At 35.5% G+C, this 13,539-nt stretch overlaps 1 protein-coding gene across 1 annotated transcript; it reads left to right on the top strand.

Annotated features, from left to right (window-relative positions):
• Window positions 1–37: 37 nt before the first annotated feature.
• FOXA1 (forkhead box A1) lies at window positions 38–7,397 on the top strand. Its single transcript, XM_082275420.1, has 2 exons — window positions 38–349; window positions 5,204–7,397. Exons 1-2 carry the CDS (start codon window positions 278–280, stop codon window positions 6,428–6,430), a joined length of 1,299 nt encoding a protein of 432 aa, XP_082131546.1. The 5' UTR covers window positions 38–277; the 3' UTR covers window positions 6,431–7,397.
• Window positions 7,398–13,539: the final 6,142 nt, after the last annotated feature.

Below are 13,539 nucleotides of genomic sequence, written 5' to 3'. Positions count from 1 at the left end.
CCTTGTGCTGGCAGTCAATGGAGGGAGGTGTGTGAGAGGAGGGAGGGAGGGAGTGAGTGAAGAAGAGGAGGAGAAGAAGGAAGAGGGAAGTGCCTTGCCTGCACGTAAGATCCACATCAGCTCAGTCTGCTTTCTCCCAGTCCCCCTCCTGCTGCTGCCTGATTGAGGGGACACGGTGCTGTCCTCCCAGTCATCTCCCCTCCCCGGGTCCCCCCCTGACCCCACCACTTCTTGGATTAGTGGGCTGAATGTTTCTCTCGGGCACCTGAGATCCAGGATGTTAGGAATTGTTAAAATGGAAGGACATGAGACTACAGACTGGAGCAACTACTACCAGGAAACCCAAGAGGTAAGAGAGAACATTCCTAAACCTTGCTGGCACTTCCAGTAAGTGACTCTCCAAACACTGCCAGGAACTTCTCTTCCATACTGGAGTCCAGGGGAATATTGCTCCTTGGGACTTAGAGGGGAGAGACATGGGAAGGGGTTCTTTTTATCCCTGGTTCTCTGCTAGTTAAACGTGTGCCCCAGGTGTACTCCTGATTGATTTCCTTCCTATTTATATAACTCATTTCTTTACGATTAAAACAACATGTATCACACATATAGTAGACATTAAAGTCCTCAAACATTGATTCTGGGGATAGAGGGGACAGACTTGAGGGACAGACTTGGGATGGGGCTCTTTTAATCCCTGGTTCTCAGCTATCTGTACTTGTACCCCAGGTGTACTCCTGATTGGTTTCCTTCTAATTCCTATAACTTATTCCTTTACCATTATAACAACATGCGACATCATAGTCATTATACATTGCTCCTGGAGACTTAGAGGGGACAGACATGGGAAGGATCTAATTCCATCCCTGGTTCTCAGCTCTCTGTATATTATGTACACAATTTGTACTCCTGATTGGCTTCCTTCTAATTCCTTATTCCTTTACCATAATAACAACATGTAGCACACAAATAGGAGACATCGAAGTCGTCGAACATTGCTCCTGGGGACATAAAGGGGACAGACCTGGGAAGTCTCTTTTAATACCTAGTTCTCAGCTATCTGTACCTGTACCCCAGGTGTACTCCTGATGGTTTTCCTTCTAATTCCTATAACGTATTCCTTTACCATTATAACAACATGTATCACTCATAAGAGAGATGTCATAGTCCTCAAACATTGACTTCTACAATGGAAATGAGTAATACATTTCAGGATCGCAGTAATAATGTTACCTAGTAATAGTCCTCAAACATTGACTTCTGTAGAAGGGGAGAAACACTGGAACCAGTTCTACCAGGTGATCGAGTCTTAAAATGTCTCCCCTTAAGGGATATTATCTAAAAAGTGTCAAGTCGGAGTAGATTGGACACTCCGGCATAAGTTTGTGCCTATAGTTCTGTTCACATATATAAGAATTTGTACCTATAGTTCTGTTCACATACATAAGAATTTGTACCTATAGTTATGCTCACATATATAAGAATTTGTACCTATAGTCTTGCTCACATATATAAGAATTTGTACCTATAGTTCTGTTCACATAAATAGGAATTTGTACCTATAGTTCTGTTCACATACATAAGAATTTGTACATATAGTTCTGTTCACATACATAAGAATTTGTACCTATAGTTCTGTTCACATACATAAGAATTTGTACCTATAGTTCTGTTCGAATATATAAGAATTTGTACCTATAGTTCTGTTCACATACATAAGAATTTGTACATATAGTTCTGTTCACATATATAAGAATTTGTACCTACAGTTATGCTCACATACATAAGAATTGTACCTATAGTTCTAGTCACATACATAAGAATGGGTCCCTTTCAGGTCATTTTTTGGGAGAAAGATTATTCTAATTTTCCTCTGGCTGATTGTCATGTCCTCTTAAACTCTAAATATTATATGATAGAAGTTGTACAATCTTCAGTATGTATAAATCCAGTGTCTGGGGCTGTGTGACAGAGCCCCAGTGCTGTAAGTAGGTGAGCACCTTTCCCCATACAGGTATGTTATTTCTTATCACATGAGGCTCATATGTCACAGCACATGGTAACTCCTAATTTTATGCCTGGGGATAATCCAATTACACCAACAGACAATCTCCAACGTCCTCTTTGTGACCACACTTCAAGCTTTCTCTGCTTTTATTTAGCTGATATTTGAGCTATTTTGGGGCTAATTCAAAGGGCTGGGCTCAGAGACCTGATATAGCAGCTGATGATCCGCTAAAATGACATTTTTTAGAATCTTACCACCCACGTCTGTCTGTTAAAGTCGGCCCCGACGGCCCTCTAAACTTTCTACATAAACATCTGGGCATTTCTCTGCCAATCTTCTGTGGTCATTGCCATTAAAAAACGAATAAACCGCATAACCATTGTTTTTAAAAGTATGGATTGATATCTATATTCCACATAAATTACCCGTGATTCCTTCTATTAATTATATACATTGTTTCCCCATACAGACTTCAGTCTATAGTATGTATCTTACTTTATTAATTAGATACTATTGCCCCTATACAGATTTTAGTCTATAGTATACTATAGTCTGAAAGGATATTTTATTATTAGATTCCATTTCCCTCCATATAGATTTCAGTGTATGGTATACTATGGCATGTAGCTTACTTTATTAATTAGATACCAACGTCTCCTGTACAGATTTTGGTCTATAGTATACTATTGTATATAGCTTACTTTATTAATTCAATACCAATGTCTCCTGAACACATTTCAGGCTATGGTATACTATAGTATGTAGCTTACTTTAATAATTAGATACCAATGCCTCCTGTACATATTTCAGTCTATGGTATACTATAGTGACTTACTTTATTAATTAGATACCAATGCCTCCTGTACAGATTTTGGTCTATAGTCTTCTATAGTATGTAGCTTACTTTATAAATTAGATACCAATGCCTCCTGTACAGATTTTGGTCTATATTATACATCTTACTTTATTGTTAATTACAGATGCCTCCTGAACAGATTTCAGTCTATGGTATACCATAGTATGTAGCTTACTTTATTAATTCGATTCCAACGCCTCCTGTACAGATTTTGATCTATAGTATACTATATTATGTAGCTTACTTTATTAATTGGAAATCATTGTTTCCCCCATACAGACTTCAGTCTATAGTATACTATAGTCAGTGGGATATTTTATAATTAGATGCCATTTTTCCCCATACAGGTTTGAGTCTATAGTATACTATAGTCTGTAATATACTTTATTAATTAGATACCATTCCCCCCCTTACAGATTTAGGTCTATATTGTGCCATAGGTCCGTAATGTACTTTATTAGTTGGATGCCATTGTTCCTCCATACAGATTTTTAGTGTATAGTATATATGTAGCATACTTTATTAATTAGATGCCATTGCCCCCTCTACAGATTGACACCATAGTGTTCTATAGTCTGTAGCATACTTTATTATTTAGACCCCCTTCCTCAACATATTTTAATCTATAGTATGTAGCACACTTTATTAATTAGATGCCATTGCCTCCTCTCCATACAGATTGCAATCTATAGTATACTATACTCTATAACATACTTTATTAATTAGAGCCCATTGTCCCCCCATACAGACTTTAGTAAACTATATACTTTTTATGCTAATTGAACTACAATAGGACAGTTGTTGTACGACAATGTCTAATGAACATTGACTTGAAGTTTGGAGATTACACATTGTAAATTCTGGGATTGGCTAACAATAGGACATTGAATGCATATAGGTATTGTCTGGGGAAGGTGGCATGTAGGTAACTGGATCTTCTTCTATCTCAGGGAGAATGCAGTAACTTGGCCATTCGCTTTATTTTGGCTATAGAGTGCAAATATATTTCTGCTGCAGTTACAGCATGGGGTATCTGGGCACCTGTGTGTGCCTAGAGATCCCTAATATCTGGGCACCTGTGTGTGACTAGAGATCCCTAATAAATGTTACATATTATAGTTACAACAAACATGTCCAAGATTAATATCAATATTCACCAACTGTTTCTGAAATCTTAATAAGCTATATACTGTATAATGACTCCTAATAAGTCCATAACATCATATACTAGGTTGTAGCAATAAACGTATGTACAGAAACAGTCCAAACGTTTTATTGTCAATTATTTTCTCATACATGCAGTTTAAAATGGGTTAGTTGGGGGTTTTATACTTTGCTAAAGGATGATTTTTTGCTGATTATAAGGACAAGAGAATCTAGAAAAAAAATAACAGGTCCCTTTATGGGGCTCATTGCTAAAAGATCATTATATTCTGACCCAAAGGGACAGGAGTGACGTATACTTATTTCAGTGATGAGGATCAGATGCTTCAGTAAAGTACAGGCTGACTGGTCTAAAATATATTCCATTAGGAAATTAGCTAAATTTTAATATTACTATATATCATTTACTTACTTTTATTGAAGGTTCTTATTTTTCGTAATATACAAGTGACAGTCAACTACTTTAATAATAACAAAATAGAATAAGCGACCAACTACAATATATTAGTGATTTATATAATACAATTGATTATCTTAATTGTGATTGACCCATTGTGAATTGGCTTGCACTCCTAAATTTTGGGGGTTTGGTGTGAAATTGGTAGCAGATCGTCCTGGATCGAAGGTATGTTCTGAAGTGTGGAGCAGGTACATGGGTCAGAGAGGAATTGTAGGTGTTCTGAAATGAGAGAATAATCCTGATTATCTAAATAATAGCATTTAATATCCGTCTTTTTATTAAAAGCATTTAAGAATGAAATAATAATAATCGCAGTGATAATAGTACTTTTCTCTCTAAACGTATCCCCACCTCAGAATGTCAGTACTATAGTAACAATAGACTGATATTCGGACAGGTGTGCGATCTTCTGTGGGACTAGAAGTCTCAGTACTGGGACTTGTCACACTTTCTGGCTACAATCCATTTTAAAAGAAACATTATAGAATCAGTTTTTGCTTTAGTCCAGCCAGCCAATCTTTTCAGGGGGCAATAGAAAAAAAAAAGAAAATACATTTCCCCTAAGCCTGATTGATATTTGAAGACCCTACAAGGTCCTGGTAGCAGCCTATAACTAAGCCTTGATAAGCCACCACCAAAGTGAGCATAACACAGAAATGTCTGGTTGTTATATTATGTTACAGTGTGGATAAATTCTAATTGCTGTCTATCTCCCTAGGCTTACTCCTCTGTCCCGGTCAACAACATGGCTCAAGGGTTGGCCCCCATGAACACCTACATGACCATGAACACCATGAGCTCCAGCAACAACATCACCCCAAGCTCCTTCAACATGTCCTATGCCAACTCAGGGCTAGCAGCTGGCTTGAGCCCCAGTGGCATGTCAGGAATGGGTGCTGCTGGTTCTAGTTCTGCTATGAATGGAATGACATCTGGAGTGGCATCTATGGGCAGCGCCATGAGCCCAGGTAGCATGAACGCCATGTCTGCCCAACAAGCTTCCATGAACAGTTTGAGCCCTTATTCCAGTATGAACTCAGGAATGAGCCCCATGGCTTATGCCCCTTCCAATATCAACAGGACCAGAGACACTAAGACCTTCCGGAGAAGTTACCCCCATGCTAAGCCCCCTTACTCATACATTTCATTGATCACCATGGCCATCCAACAGGCTCCCAGTAAGATGTTGACCCTCAGTGAGATCTACCAGTGGATCATGGACCTTTTCCCTTACTACAGGCAGAACCAGCAGAGGTGGCAGAACTCCATCAGGCACTCTCTGTCCTTCAATGACTGCTTTGTTAAGGTGGCCAGGTCTCCAGATAAGCCTGGCAAAGGATCTTACTGGACTCTGCACCCCGATTCCGGGAACATGTTTGAGAATGGCTGCTACCTCCGCAGGCAGAAGCGCTTTAAATGCGAGAAGACCCAAGGGGGCAAAGGAGGCCATGACAGCAGGAAGGATCAGTCAGATTCCTCATCACCTTTACACCGAGGACATGGAAAGTCCAGCCAGATGGACAGCAGTTCCTCCATGTCCAATCCTTCCAATAGCCCCCAATCCTTAGATCACAATGGTTCTACTGGAGACCTGAAACCACAGGTGGCAGGCAATGGTGGCCCATCTCCTTTATCTTCTCACCCGGCTCACACATCTCACTCTTTAGTCCATGAGTCCCACATCCACCTGAAAGGAGATCCCCACTATTCCTTTAACCACCCGTTCTCTATCAACAACCTGATGTCTTCATCTGAGCAACAACACAAACTGGACTTCAAGGCTTATGAACAGGCTCTGCAGCAGTATTCCTCCTATGGGAGTTCCCTTCCTGCAATGCCCCTTGGCAGCACAACCATGGCTGGCAGAGGGACTATAGAGCCATCAGCACTAGAGCCAACGTATTACCAAGGGGTCTATTCTAGACCGGTGCTTAACACATCCTAATAAGACCCCATTCATCTCAGAGGAAGATATCCTGTCCCTGACTGTTACTTATGTACTTATGTATTACAACGCAAGAAAAAGAAAAAGTTATTTTAAACACACGAATGGAAAACACATGCAGATTTGGAGATCTTTCAATGTAATATAAAAGCACAAAGGTCAACTAAGCTGCAGAGGAGTGTATTTAAAAGAACTGTTTATTGTATATATATATTGCTATATGTCTCTCAATTTCCTATAGGCAAGTTTACACGTCAGGGGTTTGGGCAGTAATAAAAGAAAAACAATTGAAGAAAATACTCTTTTTTTTATATACTCCAAATTTGTGAAGGACAATTGTGCTGTGAAAAAAAGGTTACATTTCCATATTCTTCAAACCAGGGTCACTACTGTGACAGGGACTGGGGTGTCCCTTTGTTACTTCTTCATGGATAAAAAAAACTTTGCTGTATCATTTAGCAGAAGAGAACCAATTTGGAAGAGCCCGATGGCAGTAACAGAACCCATTCTTTGTTTAGCTTAGTAATACGATTTTTTTTTTTTTTTTTTTTTACATTTTATTTTTTTTCTGATAGTGTTAAATGATAAACATAGGTCATTACAAGAAAAAAAGGGTACGATTTCATAGTGGCTGTTTATTCTCTTTCTGCTGGGGTCATACCCTCTCCGGCTTGTCCCCTTTGCATCAATTAAAATAGAGGGTCTCAATCATTTGGGGAGAAGCTGGACTGGGATTCTTTTCTGTGTGTTTATTTTTGTCATTTTTTAAGTTTTTTTTTTTCCTCTTCCCGTATATCCGTAATTTATTGCATGGTTCCCCTGCTTATGGTTTCTTATGAAAAGGTTTTAAATAATGGTTCGATAAAAATGCAAATTGTTTCAAATGAATTTAATTTTATAAATGTAATTGTAATTGAAAAGATTTTGATTTTTAAAGAGAAAAAAATAAAAAAAAATCAGTCTTGAATTTGACTATGTTTTTTTGGTGTGTACATAGATATCTCCAATACAGCATGTGTGACTGTATGTACATTTTTAATATATACATTCATATGCCCATCTCACTTAGATAATGTTAGTGTATGTATATATGTATTTTTCCAAATCCATACTCAAGCTCCAACGTTGCTTAATGCATTCTGGATATCCATAGAGAAAGATTGCATTGCAAAGCATATATGCATTTATATATATATATATATATATATATATATATATATATATATATACACACATATATATGCATATATATATATATGTATCATATGTATTATTTATATGTATATATATATATATATATATATATATATATATATATATATATATATATATATATGTACGTGTATATATATATGCGCAAATATATATGTATGTGTATATATATATATATATATATATATATATATATATATATATATACACGTATGTGTGTGTGTGTATATATATATATATATATATATATATATATATATATATATATATATATATATACAGATTTTTTAAATTATTAGCAATATTATTTTTTAATTTGTTTGGTCATAACCTGGATATAAAAGCGCCTTTCCCATATGCATGGTGTGTTGCTGTCTAATTAGGAACTTTAAATATTAGTGGAGCATTCAGTTTAATTTTGTAAAATCTATTGGAGCATAAGAGTGTGTATATATATATATATATATATATATATATATATATATATATATATATATATATATACATACATACATACATACATAATTTTATTGCTGATTCTTCTGGTTGTAAGATGGGACATATTGTCGGGGGATCCTCTGTATAGACTATAGATCCTAGATAATAACCCTTGGTAAATGACACTCACCCCTACTTCATTAACCAGAAGTGACCTCAGAAGGAGAAGGGATGGAAAAACAACACACACCACTTGAATTCTGTAATAATACAATAGCGTTTGCTATAGGTCATGGGAAACATCGCAATATAAATATTCTAGATCTCAGGTCTCTGGAATGATGATCAGTATAATAAGATAAAAGGTGTTTTAGCTGACAGTGAAGCATAATGTGAATTTCTTTTCCCCCTCACATTTTTACCACTATTAGTATACTGAAAGTGACTGCAACAGCCGGAGCTTTATCTTCTAGAGCAGCAAAGACAAAGAGCCAGCTCATTGCATTGATCCTGCTCTAAGAGAGCTTTTCTTCCTTTTTGTTCTATATGGGACTCTGAGTACATAGAAGAATGTGTGGATCTCAAGGCTGGGCCCAGGATTTCCATCTCAGCCAGTTCAGCAAATAATTGAAGTTTCGTGTTGGTTCCTGTAAAGTTCAGGAAAAGTTCCAGCCACTTGGTCTCCTATAGTACTTATCCATACATTGCTGAATACCGTTCAAATAACAATGCACCGATTGTTTTCAGAAGTATTTATAGTGCTCATAGGGAAAGTGAAAAAAAAAATGAACCAAACAAAAAATATATAAAATGATTGACAGGTAGATACACATGGATATTTAATACAAACAGATGTCTATACAATACAAACAGTGGGCAAACAAGTGCTTTAACTCCGTTGTTAAAATAATAATATAAATAAAAACAATGATGAACATAAATAATAATAACAACAAAATCATAATAACAAAAAAGCATCAAAATACCAATAATATTTAGAAACCATAATTGCATAAAATAACAACAACAACAAGAAAATAATCCAAAAACAAGCATAATAATAAAAATAAAAATATTATTATTAGCCATAATTCAATAACATATTAATAAAAAGGACAACACCAAGAAAATAATAACGACATAAATATAGAAATAATAATGAATATTATTTTTGCCATAATTGAATAACTTAAAATTGGAAAAACAACATCAAGAAAATAATAATGACACCAATATAAACATAATAATGTTTCAATCGTTTTTATTGAAATTTATGTATAAACATAATAACAATAAAATAATAAACATAATAACAGTAAAAATAATAATAATAAGGTCATAGTAATAGGGTACCCTTTTTTAGACTGCAGTTGGGGGGGGGGGGTGCTACAAGGTCTAACCTATATGTTGTAATTATTATACATCCTATATAAAAAAGCAACAATGCACAGTATTCCCAGCAGCCAATAAGAAATCGAAGCTTAATAGTACAGAGCAGTTAGGAAAATGAAATGGAATTGCTTGCACTGGGCTTCTGCACCATGTTATTCGATAGAATCCAGCTGTCACTGCACATTGTACAAAGCAGAAGTCATACTGGGAATATTCTATGAAGGTTTACAACACATCAGTTACTATTAAAAGGAGTGTCAGGAAAAACCAGAAAGCAATTGACCCTCCTATGCAGGAAAAGTTATTGAACCATGATGACGTAGAGAACATCAATGACGTCCCACTGCCCTCTGTTCTTGTGACATTTCATATAGTGCTGCGTCCTATAAAAGCGACTCTAGCTGCTATTGTTTGAGTTTCTCCGGCATCAGCTGGCCTTCACTCTCACAAAATAATTAATGCAAACAAAGCAGCCAGCCAGGTATTTTAATTAGCTATATAGCGCTCTAATTTGGAGCTCTCATTTCGCTTAAACAAATAATGAGACAGTTGTGAGCAAGAGGGTAGCTGGGTGGTTAGATCCAATGACACCAGCAGTCAGAGGGTGGATGGTAAATATTATTCTAGTATATAGGAGGAGAAAAAGAAGCCGTTTATCAGAGATTGTTCAGGAAACATTTTACCCAAGTTTTATTTGTTGTAATGGAAGCCCTTTACACCAACACAATGCTGTGCCAGTACATAAACTAGTGTGAGTACCTGTCTACACTATTCAGGACAGCCTGAGGATCCTCCTGTACCACTTTGAAAGGAATACTTTTATTTCTTTATATTTCTTTGCTTATTTTATTGTGTGCATTCCATAATTGTACTATATAAATACCAATTCATTATGTATTTGTTTTATATAGGTCTAAGTTATGATTGTACTGATTGTAAACGTATACATAGGAAAGCTAGGTCTATATATATATATATATATATATATATATATATATATATATATATATATATATATAAATATATATATATGAAAATTGTTGATTTGCTTACTTTATGAATTTATATTTGCATGCTACATTTCTCACTTCATAAAGCAATGCAAGGTGTGGTGCTTACTCAATGAGAAAGAGCAAAGATATGAAGCAGCAAATATAATTGCTATAGACTATTAACATTTTCACACCCTCAAATACTCTTAATAATGAACATATGTATGCAGAAAGCAAAATAGCAACTAGACCCTTCCCATAGTGCTTACTGAGCTTTGAATTCTGAAATATGTATAATAGATCTGCATAATTATATTTTTCTACTGCTTGCTGCCTTTTTCTTCTTTTTTTTTCTTTTTTTTTTTAAATTTTGAAATATTTTATTGGTGAAGAATATGACAAGGCAGCATGGACAAAAACAGTTACCCTGCCATTTCTTATTTTATATGCAATCAGAGTGTATTAATATTTTTTATTATTATTATTAATATTATTATTATTATTATTTCTGCTTTCATTTATTTGAAATAGATAATTTATCACAAACTTAAAACAAATAAGGTAATGTTACTTACATTTGTTCACATGTTGAAAAAACAGTATATATAAATGTCACATATGTAAAACTGTGCCTGTAGGGAAAGTGTTACACATAACAGTGTATACTTATATAGAAAAGCACTACACATACTGTATAATAAAAGTCAAATGACGTTTACAACACACACAACATTAAACACAAGTATTTTCAGGCTTTACTTAATATTAGTAGCACATACAGATACATGCAGAAAAGGTGGAGATCCCCAAAAATATAAAAGCCACAGGTTAGTCCAGATATACATTCATAGCAACAAAACTGAAACACAAATAATCATCCTGCTAGTATATAACAGCATGCACACAGCCATGAGAGTTGTACTGATCATTTAGGTATAGTCTTATGGCACTAAAATGAATGGTTGCATTTAGATGCGTAAAATTCTAGCTCTATATCCTCCTGCTGTTCTCAATCATAGAATGCACTTTTTGCATATTTGTGTATGCATATACATGTGTTTACACAAATACTTGCATGTCATCAGATGTAGATTTTTAATTTTTTGGTTACAGATCTGAATGCAGAGCATGTTTGCGCATCTGTGTGCATGTCCCCATTAAAAACAACAAACCTGCATTTAGATCCAAAATTAAAAACACTTTGAATTGTGTTTTTTTTTTTTTTTTTTTACAGTCATGTGCATGTACCCTAAGTGTCCAACATCATTTGTTATCCTTCCACAATCCCCCAATTCTTTGCAAAATGAAGCTTTACCTCAATTACTAATCTCTCAAGCAATTGCACTTGCAAAGTGCACCTGCAGTCTAGTTGCCTTTAGTAAATCAACTCCCATGTGTTGTGAGTGCAGTATATTGCATTGCATGGCACATTGTTGTCAGTGTTATGTGTTTTCAGGCACTGGGGGCTGGAGAAAAAGACTCTAAGAGAGCATATAAGAACTGGGGAGCACAGGGTTGACATCAGCAGTCAGACTTCTTCTCCAGTGAGCAGGTTGGTGACATAGGAAGCATAGAAGTGACATAGAAGTTGACATAGAAGTGCCATAGGGAGCAGTGGGGTCACCATGCTGATTGTGCAGCTTAGTAATGGCCACTGAATTACAGATATTTTAGCAGAATAAACAATTCATATATATATATATATCTATTTCAACTATCTGGCTGGAGTTTAATGGCTTTAATAAAACACTTTTAAAAACTTATTGTAATTTGATATTTCTTCTTTATTTTCAAACATTTTTGTATAATTTTTTTTTAAAACCTAGCCTCTTTTTTAACTTTTGCCAAATACAGATTGTTTATTTTCAAAATGAAAATACAATGCATGGACATTTGTCAGCATTTGGAATACAAAACCTCCTCCCGCATCAATAACTTTTCTAAATGAACAATTGTCATATATTGCTATCCAGATAGACAGAACTGGTGACTATTAAAAGCATTTGTTACCCCAACATTTCATATTCCTGATACATGTCTCCTGCCTATGTTCTTGTATAAGAACTTTTCCTGTTCTCTTTGTATTGCTTCCTTTGTGTGAAATCCCTGGTGTTCCTGCCTAATGAAAAAAACTGACCACACTAAGCAGGAGAACACACCGTGGTAAGTTCTCTAGCTATACAGGGAACTCAGTGTGCTCTCCTCCAATGATCAGAGTTGTCATAACACCCCCCCCCCTTCACAGCCTGTCACTGGGAAGTGAGCTGCTGCTTCTCCTCCCCCTAGCTCTTATGCAGCTGAGAACAAAGGTAATGTGATCACCTTTAAAAAAGGGAAAATAGATATTTATAATTTTTTTATACATATATATATATATACAGGTATATCTGTACAAAATGTTTTTCCTTTCATTTCTATTTTAAACAGAATGGGCTGTTTTACAAGGTGATCTTTTACAATCACTGGAGACAATGGAGTTGGCTTACTAATAAGAAACAGGCTGTGCACTTTGCAAGGAGAGTTGCACTTTGGAAAAAAATTATCCACAGATCTTAGTAAATGAGATAAAGCTCTGCTGACTTTTATCATTCAAACTAATTTAAGCAAAAATGCTGTTTTTTTATTTTTCTAGAATGTAATTGGGTATTTTTTTTGCAAAAATGAAACTTCAACCTATTTGCCTTCAGTAAGTCAACTACAATATAATTCTCTCTATTAACCACTTAAGCCCCGGAAGATTTTACCCCCTTCCTGACCAGGGGGTATTTTGCGATTCGGCACTGCGTGATTTCAACGGACAATTGCGCGGTCGTGCGACGCTGTACCTAAACAAATTTGGCGTCCTTTTTTTCCCACAAACAGAGCTTTCTTTTGGTGGTATTTGATCACCTGTGCGATTTTTTGATCACGCGCTATAAACAAAAAAAGAGCGTCAATTTTGCAAAAATAGCAATATTTTTCACATTTTTTATATGAAATTTCCCCCAAAAAAAAATGTAAAAATCAAAATTTTTTAACATTTTCGGCCAATTTGTTTTATGCTACCTATGTTTGGTAAAAAAAATCGCAAAAAGC

The sequence above is a fragment of the Pelophylax lessonae genome (genome assembly GCF_965119305.1).
Source record: "Pelophylax lessonae genome assembly, chromosome: 13".
NCBI lineage: Eukaryota > Metazoa > Chordata > Amphibia > Anura > Ranidae > Pelophylax > Pelophylax lessonae.
This window is presented reverse-complemented; position numbering and strand designations above follow the sequence as displayed.